At 37.6% G+C, this 12065-nt stretch overlaps 2 protein-coding genes across 2 annotated transcripts; both read left to right on the forward strand.

The window, feature by feature from the left end:
- Positions 1-940: 940 nt before the first annotated feature.
- On the forward strand, positions 941-5064 carry rsl24d1 (ribosomal L24 domain containing 1). Its single transcript, XM_041796031.1, has 6 exons — positions 941-1088; positions 2301-2414; positions 2504-2576; positions 2676-2739; positions 2879-2964; positions 4719-5064. The coding sequence occupies exons 1-6, from the start codon at positions 1008-1010 to the stop codon at positions 4793-4795; spliced, it is 495 nt and encodes a 164-aa protein (XP_041651965.1). The 5' UTR covers positions 941-1007; the 3' UTR covers positions 4796-5064.
- Positions 5065-7121: 2057 nt separating this feature from the next.
- Positions 7122-9093, forward strand: LOC121514610 (cAMP-regulated phosphoprotein 19-like). The gene is made up of 3 exons (XM_041794797.1): positions 7122-7318; positions 7763-7885; positions 7974-9093. The coding sequence occupies exons 1-3, from the start codon at positions 7274-7276 to the stop codon at positions 8142-8144; spliced, it is 339 nt and encodes a 112-aa protein (XP_041650731.1). The 5' UTR covers positions 7122-7273; the 3' UTR covers positions 8145-9093.
- Positions 9094-12065: the final 2972 nt, after the last annotated feature.

Below are 12065 nucleotides of genomic sequence, written 5' to 3' on the forward strand. Positions count from 1 at the left end.
AAACCCAACATTGCTCAGGAGCTTTAACAGGCAATCAGAATAGTCAGCCGTTAAACTATTTTATACTTCTCTTTTGAAGCTCATTGGAGGAGTTGATGTTAATTTCAGTCTGTGTGAAACACTATATGTAGTATTTAGCCACATCTGTTCAAGTGAATTCAAGTTTCTTAATCAGACCAGTTTCCACAAGTGTATAAAATCAAGCACCTAGCCATGGAGTTTCTATTTGCAAACATTTGTGATACAAAATGTGTCATTCTGAAGAGCTCAGTGACTTAAAGTGTGGTACTGTGATAGATGCCAGCTTTACACTAAGATGGTTCATGAAATTTCATTTCAGTGGAAGCATTTAGGAACAACAGCAACTAAGCCCTGGAGTGGAAAACCACATAAAATCACAGAGCGGGGTCAAGGACTGCTAAGGCCCATGGTGCATAAAAGTTACTGGATCCATAGCTTTAGAGTTCTGAACTTCTGTTGGCATTAATCTAATCACAAAAACTGCACAGTGGGAGCTACAGTACATGGAATAGGTATCCATGGACGAGCAGCTCCATGCAAGCCTCTAATTCCACGCATTTGCCGTAGTGGTGTAAAGCACACCAACACTGGACTGTGGAGTGATGGAAAAGTGTTCTGTGGTGTGACGAATCATACTTCCCGTCCTTGTGGAAAGCCATCAAAAAGGCTGCTATAGCTGCAGAAGGGGGGTAACTCAATATGAAAGTGCATATATTTGAATATCATAAGAGTCCCTGTTATCGTAATGGTCAAATATCCATGATTTTGTCCATATAGTGGATGGGTGATGTATTAACCCAACTCACTGAATACTGTAGGCCCACTCACCACACCAGGAAAACTATTATCGTTTGAGACGATGGATCCAGCAGATGGCGTCAAACCTCCAACAGTTGCTTAAGCAGCCGAAAAAAAGAGGAAGAAGAAGCAAACACGGGGCGGTCTTGTTTTTGTCAGTCGTCGCACGCAGCTTTTCTGCTGTGAAAATGCGTATCGAAAAGTGTTATTTCTGCTCGGGACCAGTGTACCCCGGTCATGGAGTTATGTTTGTACGGAACGACTGTAAGGTAAGGCACTGTCTTTCTGCCTGGATAACCCTGTTGCTTCAACAGAAGCTCGTGGCTGTCAGTGTTGGCCACGAGCTGACTGGCTAATGTTAGCTCGCTAACGTAACGTGCTGTACGGGGCCTCACGTGGAACGAAGGAGTCAGCCAAAATGACGTTTTTACCTAATGTATTGTAAGTGGAAATCACAACAGGTACCTCAAATTTAAAATTAGACATTCCCGAGGTGTTGATTCAAGGCCATCTCCGTTAATGATCAAACAGACGACAACACGAACGTTCAATTAATGTGCATAAGTGTAAGTTTACGGGGTGACTGCGCCCCCTAACGAAATTATGTTTCCCTTTAATTTATGCTGTTTGTATCATAATGAGCAAAGTGTTTTTGTAAACTTCCATTAACCCCTGGTCAATAATTTAAGTTTAGTTATAGAATAGTATAAATACTTACTTTTTGAATGAGAAATAATAATGGAATAATATTTTTAGGCCTTTGTGTTTGCACAAACTATATAAGCAAATAAAATACAATAGTGTTGCCATGCGGGATGCAAAAGGTGCTTATATAATCACATTACTTAACTATGGAACTGACCAGATGAGTTGATTATAATGAAGAAGACCGATTTTTACACTGTTTACATGAATTGATGTGTATGGACGGAGGTAGGGTATTTATTTACACGAGTTGAGTTAAATATACGGTCACAGAAGGTGTTTGTTCAGTGTTTGTTTTTCCCTGACACTCTGCGACTGTTCGCATCTGTGACAGTCTGTAAATAATAATAATTAGTAAGATGACCTATTATGGTTAATTTTATTCTATATGTATTTTCAAAATCTTTTGTAAAAACACCTTTTTGCAACAATAACCAAAAGTTTTTTTTAAATTTGTATAACAAACCCCTAATGTTAAAGATTGGTAATTTAAGTATTTATCAGCTGAGGCATTGTAGAGTTATAAAAAGATGCCATTTCTCTCTTAGCTCTATCTAGTGGAGAGAATATGTAATGGCACCCTTGGTTCAAGTCATGTTTGTCATGTGTTAATTATATTAAACATGCTGAGACTCAATATGAAACATTTCAGTAGAGTGGTGTATTGCTATGAATGCATGATATCAAAACTTCTTAAATTCTGTGAACTTATCTTCCAGTTGTTAATTTTGAACTAAGCCTTAATTTTTCGACGTGTCTGTTTTTCATAATTGTAGTCATTCAGATTCTGCAGATCAAAATGCCACAAAAACTTCAAAAAGAAGCGCAACCCAAGAAAAACCAGATGGACCAAAGCATTCAGAAAGGCATCAGGAAAGGAGTTGACAGTGGTGAGTTGGTTATCTGTAGATCATTGTCTGTGCCATTCATTTATATCACAAAGTGTTAAGATAAAGAAATGTATCATCAATTCTTACAGGATAATGCTCTAGAGTTTGAGAAACGCCGAAATATCCCCATCAAATATAACAGACAGCTCTGGGACAAGACGGGTAATGTATACATGTTAATGTCTGAAATATACCACTGTGAAATTCTTTTGCCATTTAGTTTTGAATTTAAGTACAATGTGTAACTCTTGATTTCTACAGTGGAAGCAATGAAGAAGGTGGAAGAAATCAAACAGAGACGACAGGCCAGATTTATCTTAAACAGGTGAGCAAATAATTTTATCTTTCTTTCATGTAATTCTTTTACAATAATGTATATTAAAATTAAAGTTTTTTTCTTGGTTATTTTAGGATGTGGGAAATATTTTGGCCTCACCATTTCTGCCCTTGTCTCACTTCTGTAGGTTAAAGAAGGGCAAACAGTTGGAGAAGGAAGAGGCCATCAGCGAAGTCAAGAAAAATATTCACCTTATCAAAGCACCACATGCAGGCAAGTCACCAAATAATAAATCAGAGTCCTTTAATCTAACTTTGCATAGCAGATGGACTTGCCAGAGTCCATCTCTGTAATCAGGCAAATCCATCTTGAAAAGCTGCAGTCTACAATGTTTGTGCTAAACTTAATGCTGTTCAGTCCCGTAAGCATCATTTGAGCAGAACGAGGCAGTAGCTAGTGGGGTTTGGTTGTACTCGAAGCTATTTGCAATGGCTGCCTCCAGTGTGATGATTAGTTCGGATATAGCCCTAGTACAACGTAAATTTTAAAAACAACATATAGCACAAATTTTTTAAACAACACTAAAAGCCTTTCATGATGAGAAATATGTTTTTGCTCTTCTGCCAACCTGCTTCAGCATGAGTTAGTAAGAGTTATGGGGAAAAGGGTAGATTGTTATGTGAGGGGTTGTGTACATAGGCTGCTAGTGGAGTGACTCAGACTTAGTCGCAGCAGCGGTTTCTGCCAAAGTTGGACAACTTTTCTTTATTAAAACAAGGGCAGAGAGCAATAGTGAAAGCCTTTTTATGATGGATAGTATGTTTTTGCTCCTCTCCTGGTCTGCTCTGGCATGGGTTTGCGATTATTACAGGTGGGGTCTGCCGGTGTATCCAATGGATGCTGCTCCAGTAGCTATTCTCTTGGATGAAGCTGTAGGAAAGCAACAGTGTAATCGTAACTAGACCACATTCCTTTTTAAAACAAGAGCAAAGAGCCACACCAAAAGCTTGTCTTGGCAGAGAAGACATTTTTGCACATCTCCCTACCTGCCTTGGCATCAATTTTAATTACAGAGAACCTCCGCCACCAACAATCTACAGCAGCGGTAGCATGTCATCATAAGAGAAGCGCATGCCATATGTACAACATCATTAGACTTGTTGTTTTGATTGGCCCGTCATGAACGTGACACCTTCCAAGACTCGTGAAAAGTCCTGGCTTTCTATGGTAGCTTTCCGAGATGAATGTGAAATATATCTATGCAGTGGATGTTTGAAATAGTCTATCTGGCGCGTCAGGTTATCTTAAATCATGTATGATGAAATATAATTGTCAGCATAGTTTTAAGTGAATGTACAATGCTCATGTTTGTAAAAATGGCAGAAAACAACAGCTCATGCATTGGACAGCAACACAAAATAGAGATCAGTATACTGATGAATTGTACCACATCCCCAAACATGATGAGGAAGTAAAATCAGTTCTCTCTTTTCTCCAGTGCATTTAGGCATGGTATTCTTTAGAAAGTTTGGTTAAAGTTAAGAGTGGTTGTTGAAGCTACTGTTACCTTCCTACCTGCTGGAAGCAGTCTGGTCATGGTCCTCTAACCATCAACAAGGCAACAAGGCCATCTGCCATCAAGAAGGCATTTTGTTCCAGAGATCTGCTGCTCACTGGGTGTTTTTCTCTTTCAGACAATTCTCTCAAAACTCTAGAGATAGTTGTGCATGGAAATCCCGCTTGATCAGTAGCTTCTGTAATATTCAGACATCATGTCTGTCACCAGCAACCATGCAGCAAGCCACTTAAATCAACTTGCTTTCCCATTGTGATGCTCTTCAGTAGTATCTTGACCATGTCTACATGCCTGCATGCATTTGCTGCACTTGGCTGATTAGATATTTGTGTTAATGAACAGTTGATAAGTTTTACCTTGTTAAGTGATCAGTGTGTGTACTTTACTGCCCAATGAATACCCTTCCTTGTGGTCACCAATTTAATCCTTGTCTTTTTTTTTTGTTTTACAGGAAAGGCAAAACAAATGGAAGACAAAATGGTGCAGAAGCTACAAGAGGATGTGGACATGGGGGATGAAGATAACTGATCTTATAGCAAAGGAGCTTTCTATGCTAAACTTGTCAATAAGTTTATTTGTTCCAAAATTTGGAACTGTTCCAAAATTAAATTTCCAAATTGATTAGTGACATACTAATGAACTTGGTTTTGAATGGCTGAAAGCATTCATCAGACAAAGATCTGCCATAACCACATAGATCCCAGAAGGTTTTGGGAGTTGGAGCTGTAGTTTTTCATCCATTTGCAAAGTACGTTAAGGACTGAATGCAGAAAACTAATAAAAATTGAAACCTTCAACTTGTCTAAAGCACCTTTATTGTATTTTTTGGACATAAACACCATAATAACCATAACTGAGTACAAATGAATAACTATATTAGAAGACTGAGAAAACTGAAGACAAGACAACTTTGATCAATCATGTTTGGTCATGTGATTAAAGTTGAATTGGGATTTCTATTGCGTTACAGTTAAAATAAAGAGGAGAATATTGGCTGCACTTTATGAGACTACACAAAAAAATACATTTTTATATTGGGAATGATGTGTGCACCTCAGTGTGAAATATACAGTAATTTTTGTTCAAAGTAAACAAATATATGGTTCATTTAATGAAATGCTTGTATTAAATTAACTTTACATTTAACTGACCTGACAGTTTCTGAGGCCTCTTGAGAGATGTGTAACTTGCTCAGAAGGTGATGGATAATTAGAATAAAACATTGTAAGGTATTGAGGAAACGTACAAAAGCAGCCCAGAAAAATTCACCTTTGAAGTCTCAAAATAGGACAGTACTGCAGGATGTACAGCAAAATAACTTTGTTGGTCAACTGCAAGGAACTGCTTTCATCCACTAAATGTTTTAAAAAGTCTTTTTGATTATATATGATCTGTGACAGCAGGTGGGCCAACTCAAACTTTGCCATATCAGCAGGCCTGCCCACAAAGTTGGCTGTGCCCCTGATATACCCAGCAAATGGGCCCTCACCAGATGAGATTTGATGACATCAATTCATGTGTGTTGGATCAGTAGCAATAGTACTACTTTTCTGGCTAAAAGTTTCTTCACTTACACTGAAAAGTGTGTCAAGCTTTCATTGGATTCTAATATTTAACTTATTCATCTGACTTTTTAGACCCCTTTTCATCACTGTTTCTGCCCCACTTTTGCCACTTGCCACTTTTAACAATTTTTGGCACTTTTTGACCCATTTTCACAATCTCCCCCACTCGTGTTTGCCCGTGTTTGCCACTGTTATCCCATTTTATCTCTTAAACTCATTTTTGCCTATTTTTGGCCAATTTTAACTCATTTTAGCCACTTTGTAACCATTTTGCACCATTTTTCCCTGGGCCATTTTGCCCCTTTTTGCCTTGCTTGGCCAATTTTTGCTGCTATCCCATTTTTGTCTCTATAGACTGATTTTTGCGACATGAAACCCATTTTCAAAACTTTTTAAGTGCATTTTGCCATTTTTCCTGACTGTTTTGCCTTTCTTAGCCCATTTCTGCTGCTGCTGTCCCCCTTTTGTATCTTTATAATCCACTCTCAGCACTCAGACATTTTTTCCCACCTGTAACCCTTCTTTTGTTTTTGCAAATTTGTAGCTTTTTTCCTCTTTTTGCAATAAATATATATATATTCTCTGGTATCCTGATATTTGTGCACATCATGCTTAGCTGATGTTTGATATTGCTTTCCACATTGTTCTGTTCAATGTGCCCATTCACATGGTTAATATTACCAAAAAATTGGACGGTGTTTTTGCTTACCTCAAGGGTTCTCCATTTTGCTTGGCCTCAGAAAGTTCTCCCCTTTAACACCACAGCCCTGCATATCATAGATGTGATTAAGATGAAATGTTCATTTTATAGAACAGTCCCTTTAAATGGGATAACAAAAATTAGAATACTTAAAATATTAACCCTGTCCCAAAAGAACTGTTATTAACATAATGATTGTTTTAATAGTAGCCTTCTATTTGCCCCATGTAAGACGGTATTCATCCAGCAATCACATTTTACTCAGAAAATATCCTGCCATTTCAGAAAGTTACACTCTTATTAGTCTTGAAATGATATTGGAATAACGTCCTACTTACATTGTGTTTTAATGTTGTATATTTTAACCAGCCAAAATGATCATTTATTAAAAGATATGGTTTAAAAGTACACTCTGTATCTTTGTCAAAATAATTTAACAATATTATTCAACCCCAAGAATAATAATCTATTAAAATATATGATCAAATGTGTGGTATAAAAGTACGGTCACAGCAATTAGGCGGGTGCTGGAGACACGCTCTTATGGGATGATCATGGGTGATGATCTGAAGTCTCGCTCCCACCTGCCTCTCTGACATCGATTCACCGGCCTGTTGCTGGACAGGCTCCTACCCTCGCCCGCCTAGTAGCTGCCATCAGTACCACCTCTCATCTTCCACTGGAGGTCTTTGGACAAAAACAACTTTAGTTTTGCAAACAGAGCGGGGATTTTATAAAGCTATGTCTGAGGAGGTCGAAGGAACGAGAACTTCTGAAGATCAGCAGGTAAAAAAATCACCGACGAACTGAAATGTGTTCTTGTTAGCATCTGTTGCTAGCTCGTCGACTGTGGGAAATTAGCTGACGGTTAGCGGAGAGCTAGTTAGCAAGTAGCAACCATGAGCTAATCAGCAATTGTAACACAAAAAGAAGCGTTTGTAAGCAAATAAAAACCTTTCGGGTTTAAAGCCAGTGAATGACTCGCCATATTCCTGTTGTATTTACTTGACAGCTTTGCAAACATTGGTTGATGCAGCATCTAAGTATGCCAATCAGAAGGATAAATGCTAGGCAAATGCCAGTTCGTGTGTTACTCATGACGGCGCTGCTGGTTATGAAATAAAACTGTTTTCCAATGTGGAACGACATTTTGGCTGCGTGTAAGTTTTTCCACATTAAATGGATTTAGTGTTTTTATTGCACTCTTTGAACTCTGTGGTCTGTCAACAGGAAATGGAGGACAAAGTAATCAGTCCAGAGAAAGCAGAGGAAGCCAAGCTAAAGGCGAGGTATCCTAACCTTGGAGCCAAGCCTGGAGGCTCAGACCTCCTCAGAAAAAGACTTCAGAAAGGGGTGTGTAGCATGCATAACCTTGGCTAGCTATCTGTTTACACAGGATCATTGTAACAGGATGCTAAGTCTGTTTTTTCTATCTTTACAGCAAAAATATTTTGACTCTGGTGACTACAACATGGCCAAGGCAAAAATGAAAAATAAACAGTTGCCATCAGCGCCCACAGAGAAGACTGAGATCACAGGAGGGCATATCCCAACACCTCAGGACCTGCCTCAAAGAAAAACTTCTATTGTGGCCAGCAAACTGGCTGGTTGATGATTTTGTGTTTACGGTTTTCCTACCATTCCACCTTCCACTTCACATTCACCTGCTGTTTTAGTTTTTGTTTCTAATTCACTTTTGTATGATTTCTCTAAGAACAAGTTATGTATTAAGCCAGATTCCTGAGAAGTAATTGCAACTTTCAGGCACCGAGCTGCCACTGAGTACAGTCCAACAAAGAACATGCTGCAAACATTTCTCAGGATCTAAAATAAGTCAAAATACTGATAACTTCCTGACCAGTATAATACAGTTGTTAAGATTATGCCCTTTTGTGCATTCCTATTTTCACAGAAGACTTTGACCTTTAAGAATAAATGCCTCTATGTAAATTGAGGGGGGGGGCTGACCAATTACCAAATTACTTAACAGAGGCAGGAAATACTCATTATGAATGACCATAGTCAAAGAAATTATGACCACAGTTTGCATTGATGTGTGTGAAGTAGAAGTGTAATTTAAAAATATGCCAGTTCAGTTAGACACTGTTTCGAGTATTCATCTGCTCAAATGGAGGCATGTCTGTTTAAAAAGTGAAGTAATCCTACATTGCTTTTGGTTTTCTGTCCTACAGTGTTTGTGTCCATTCCTCTCTTTGTGGAGTTGTTTGATTCCGAAGGTTAGATCACAAACACTTTGTAGCACATTGTATTTTTATTCATTTTAGTGACACTGATTTGCAAAGACTTGCTGCTGGTCTCCATTTCACCCAGACTTCTTAAAATGGCCTTAAAAGTAATGAACCATTGTTCCTCTTGAGCAATATTTGCTCCCTCAGTAAGAATCTTGGTTGTGAATTTTGCCTGGAAATGTCTGTCACTGTCTGACCGGAAAAAGATTTTATGAAAAGAAACTCCCTTGACATGTCTTGGGTGTGCATGTGCATTTACTGTGCAGTCACACTGTGCCATTTGTTTTGTAAATAAAATAGTTTTGCATAATATCCTATGAGTAGAGTTTGTTCATTTTATGTGCATACATCATACATACATCCAATCCATACCGGAAGTCCGTACTTCTAAGGTTAGGCCTAGGCATTAAAACCCAAGTGGTTAGGTTCAGGGTAAGGCAGTGGAGAAGGTGATATATTTGAGGTCCAGCACCAAGGGTTAGGCTTAGGTGTGAAAAAGACTGACAAATGCTGGCAGCTGAGTCCAACACGAAGAAGAAACTTCCGCTTGGGACTTCCGGCATGGATTGGATGTACAGCGACGCCCATGTCGGCCATCTTGACTGCAGTTGGGTCCCTCCAACCTTTAAAGAGAGTGTGGGCTTTTATTTACCCAAACAAAGGAAAACCAAGTTTACAAACCAACTCATAAGAACAAGGCCTATAAAAGAGGTCAACTTAATATAACTTTAAGTAAACAAGACAAAATTAAGGTGTGAACTAAAATAAACAGACCTAACACAATGAGACAAAGGGAGTTAATTTATAGGTTTGGCCAAACCAAATGAAACACAAGACGGGTAGACAAAATGGATGTTAATTAAATTAAATACAAAGCAAAACTAACTAAACCCAAATCCCCCCATGACATCATGGCTCTTGGTCTGCTCCAACAAGGTGGCTTCTGCAGAAAACTCCTCTGCCCTTGGCCACACCTTTTGCCTGAACCAGGAAGTTCCCTCCCCCACCATCCAGGTAACTATAAAGAAAAAACAAAGATTAGAACAAAAGAAATGTGTAATCTTACATTGCCCAAACTGTGCGTACTAAGTTTAAACAGTCTAAGACTAAACACATAAATAAACTAATACCATATCAAATTATGTGTCAATTATTTGTGGTAAAATGATCAAATCAAACTAATGTTTTGTGGTTTACTGCAAAATAACTAAATTTTTGTGAGGAATATAAGAGGTTAATGTGTGGGTTATATTACTCTTGTATGGCTTCGGCCATCACAATGAGAAAAAAGATTCAAAAAAAAAAAAAAAAAACCCCAAAGTAATCTATGTGTCTCTTAGATAAATGTAGCAGTCATTAGTCTTCAACTTGTTTAATGTGGGGAAAAAACTGATTCAGCATGCATGGTGTTAATTAACAGATCTCACACCTATCCCATTACTGCAGTTTCAGGCTTGGGGAAAAACTACATGAACTGTATACATGAATAGTCTTGTTTAGGGCTAAGTGTTTGACTTCCAGGGCTTCGCCTAATATTTGGAGGGTCCAGGGGTATACATCCCCTTTGTTTTTCACAAGCAATTTTAATACAGCAAATCTATACAACATGTTGGTATGATGATGCAGTTCTATCTTTGAAGAAGCATATTTAACAGGCAACATAGTTTATTTTAAATGCAGTGATTCTCAAAGTATGTATATCATTCTTAAACCATTATACACTATGAAGATCAATAATTCTCACTTCCACCTAAAATGTGCAGAAGCTGATATTTCCTTTTTTTTAAGATTTATTTTTGTGCCTTTATTAGATAGAGGACAGTGGATAGAGTTGAAACCAGGGTCAAGAGTGGGGGAGAGACATGCGGTGAGGGGCCTCAGGCTGGATTCGAGCCTGGGCCGCCGGCGTACGTGGAGAGCGCCTTAAACCACTTGGCCACCTGCTCCCCTCCTTTTTTAAAATTAACATAACATGGATAGGGTACAGTGAAAGTTTACAATTGGTGCTTTTCATTTAAAAATAACAACATAAAAGACATTTAGGTAAATTTCAAAAATGCAGAAAATTAAATATTTAGGACAACGTTAAAAATATTCTAACTACACGTGTAGGCTCTTGGAAGTAAATTGATAAAGTCTGATTTTATTATGTTTGCCTACAAGAATGCTGTCCATTTGTATACTATAAATACATATTTTATTATTCATTAATCATGGCACTAAGCAGAAAAATACTTCTACTAGCCTAAAAGATTTGATGCTTTAGAGCAGGGGTGTCAAACTCAAGGCCCTGGGGCCAAATCCAGCCTACAAGATCTATCGAACAAATTTATCTGTTTTGCCCCTGAATTGGAACAGAGCAAACGAGCCACAGGTGTGAATACACCCTAAGATCTATTTCTGTTATTACTGGCCCATCAGTATGCAGATTTCCTCAAGTATGAAAATATAAACTTATCCTTGATGATTTAGGATATCCACGTTAAGTCATCAAATCTGAAAAAGTAAGGAGTAAACATTATTAGATAAAAAGTCAGGAATGTGGGAAAATAAATTGATTTGTGTTTTAATTTCCTATTTTCAATTTTTCATCTCACAATAAGGACTCAAACTTGGGATTTTGACTTTTTATTTCATACTTAGAGCATTTCAACTCATAAGTTTGACTTCTTATATGATATTTTGAGCTTTTAGATTCATAGTTTAAAATTATTAAGTCATGTTCTGACCTTTTTAACTAATTATTTTGTATTTTATCTCATATGTTCAACTCCTTGCTTTGACTTCATAATCCCATAGTTGGATCTTTTAGACTCACAATTTAAAAATTTGAATCATATTTTGACTTTTAATTTCATGATAACAAATTCTATTTCATATTTTGACCTTTTAAGCTCATAATTTTGACTTTATTTCAAATATATATTTCCCCTAAACAACAATTTTTCAATTTTAATTTCACGTTTTAACCTTTTTGAACTAATAAATTTACTTTTCTCAGATTTTGAGCTTTTAAATTTATATTTTTTCACTTTTTAAACCTCAGAATCATTTATCATTAGTGCAAAGTTGTTTATCAAATTTTATTACTGGTGAAATGAGGTTGACAGTTTATGGTTAAAAATGTTAGCCTGTTAGGCCCTCAGATTAGACCTGAATCCAGAATCCAGCCCCTGCTGTGATTGAGTTTGACACCCCTGCTTTAGAGAAAACGTTGGGGGCTACAGCTGTATAAGCCACCACCTCGGTCCTCCTATGGTCTTGTTGGTGATGTTCTGGGTTTC

The sequence above is a fragment of the Cheilinus undulatus genome, linkage group 9 (genome assembly GCF_018320785.1).
Source record: "Cheilinus undulatus linkage group 9, ASM1832078v1, whole genome shotgun sequence".
NCBI classification, from domain to species: domain Eukaryota; kingdom Metazoa; phylum Chordata; class Actinopteri; order Labriformes; family Labridae; genus Cheilinus; species Cheilinus undulatus.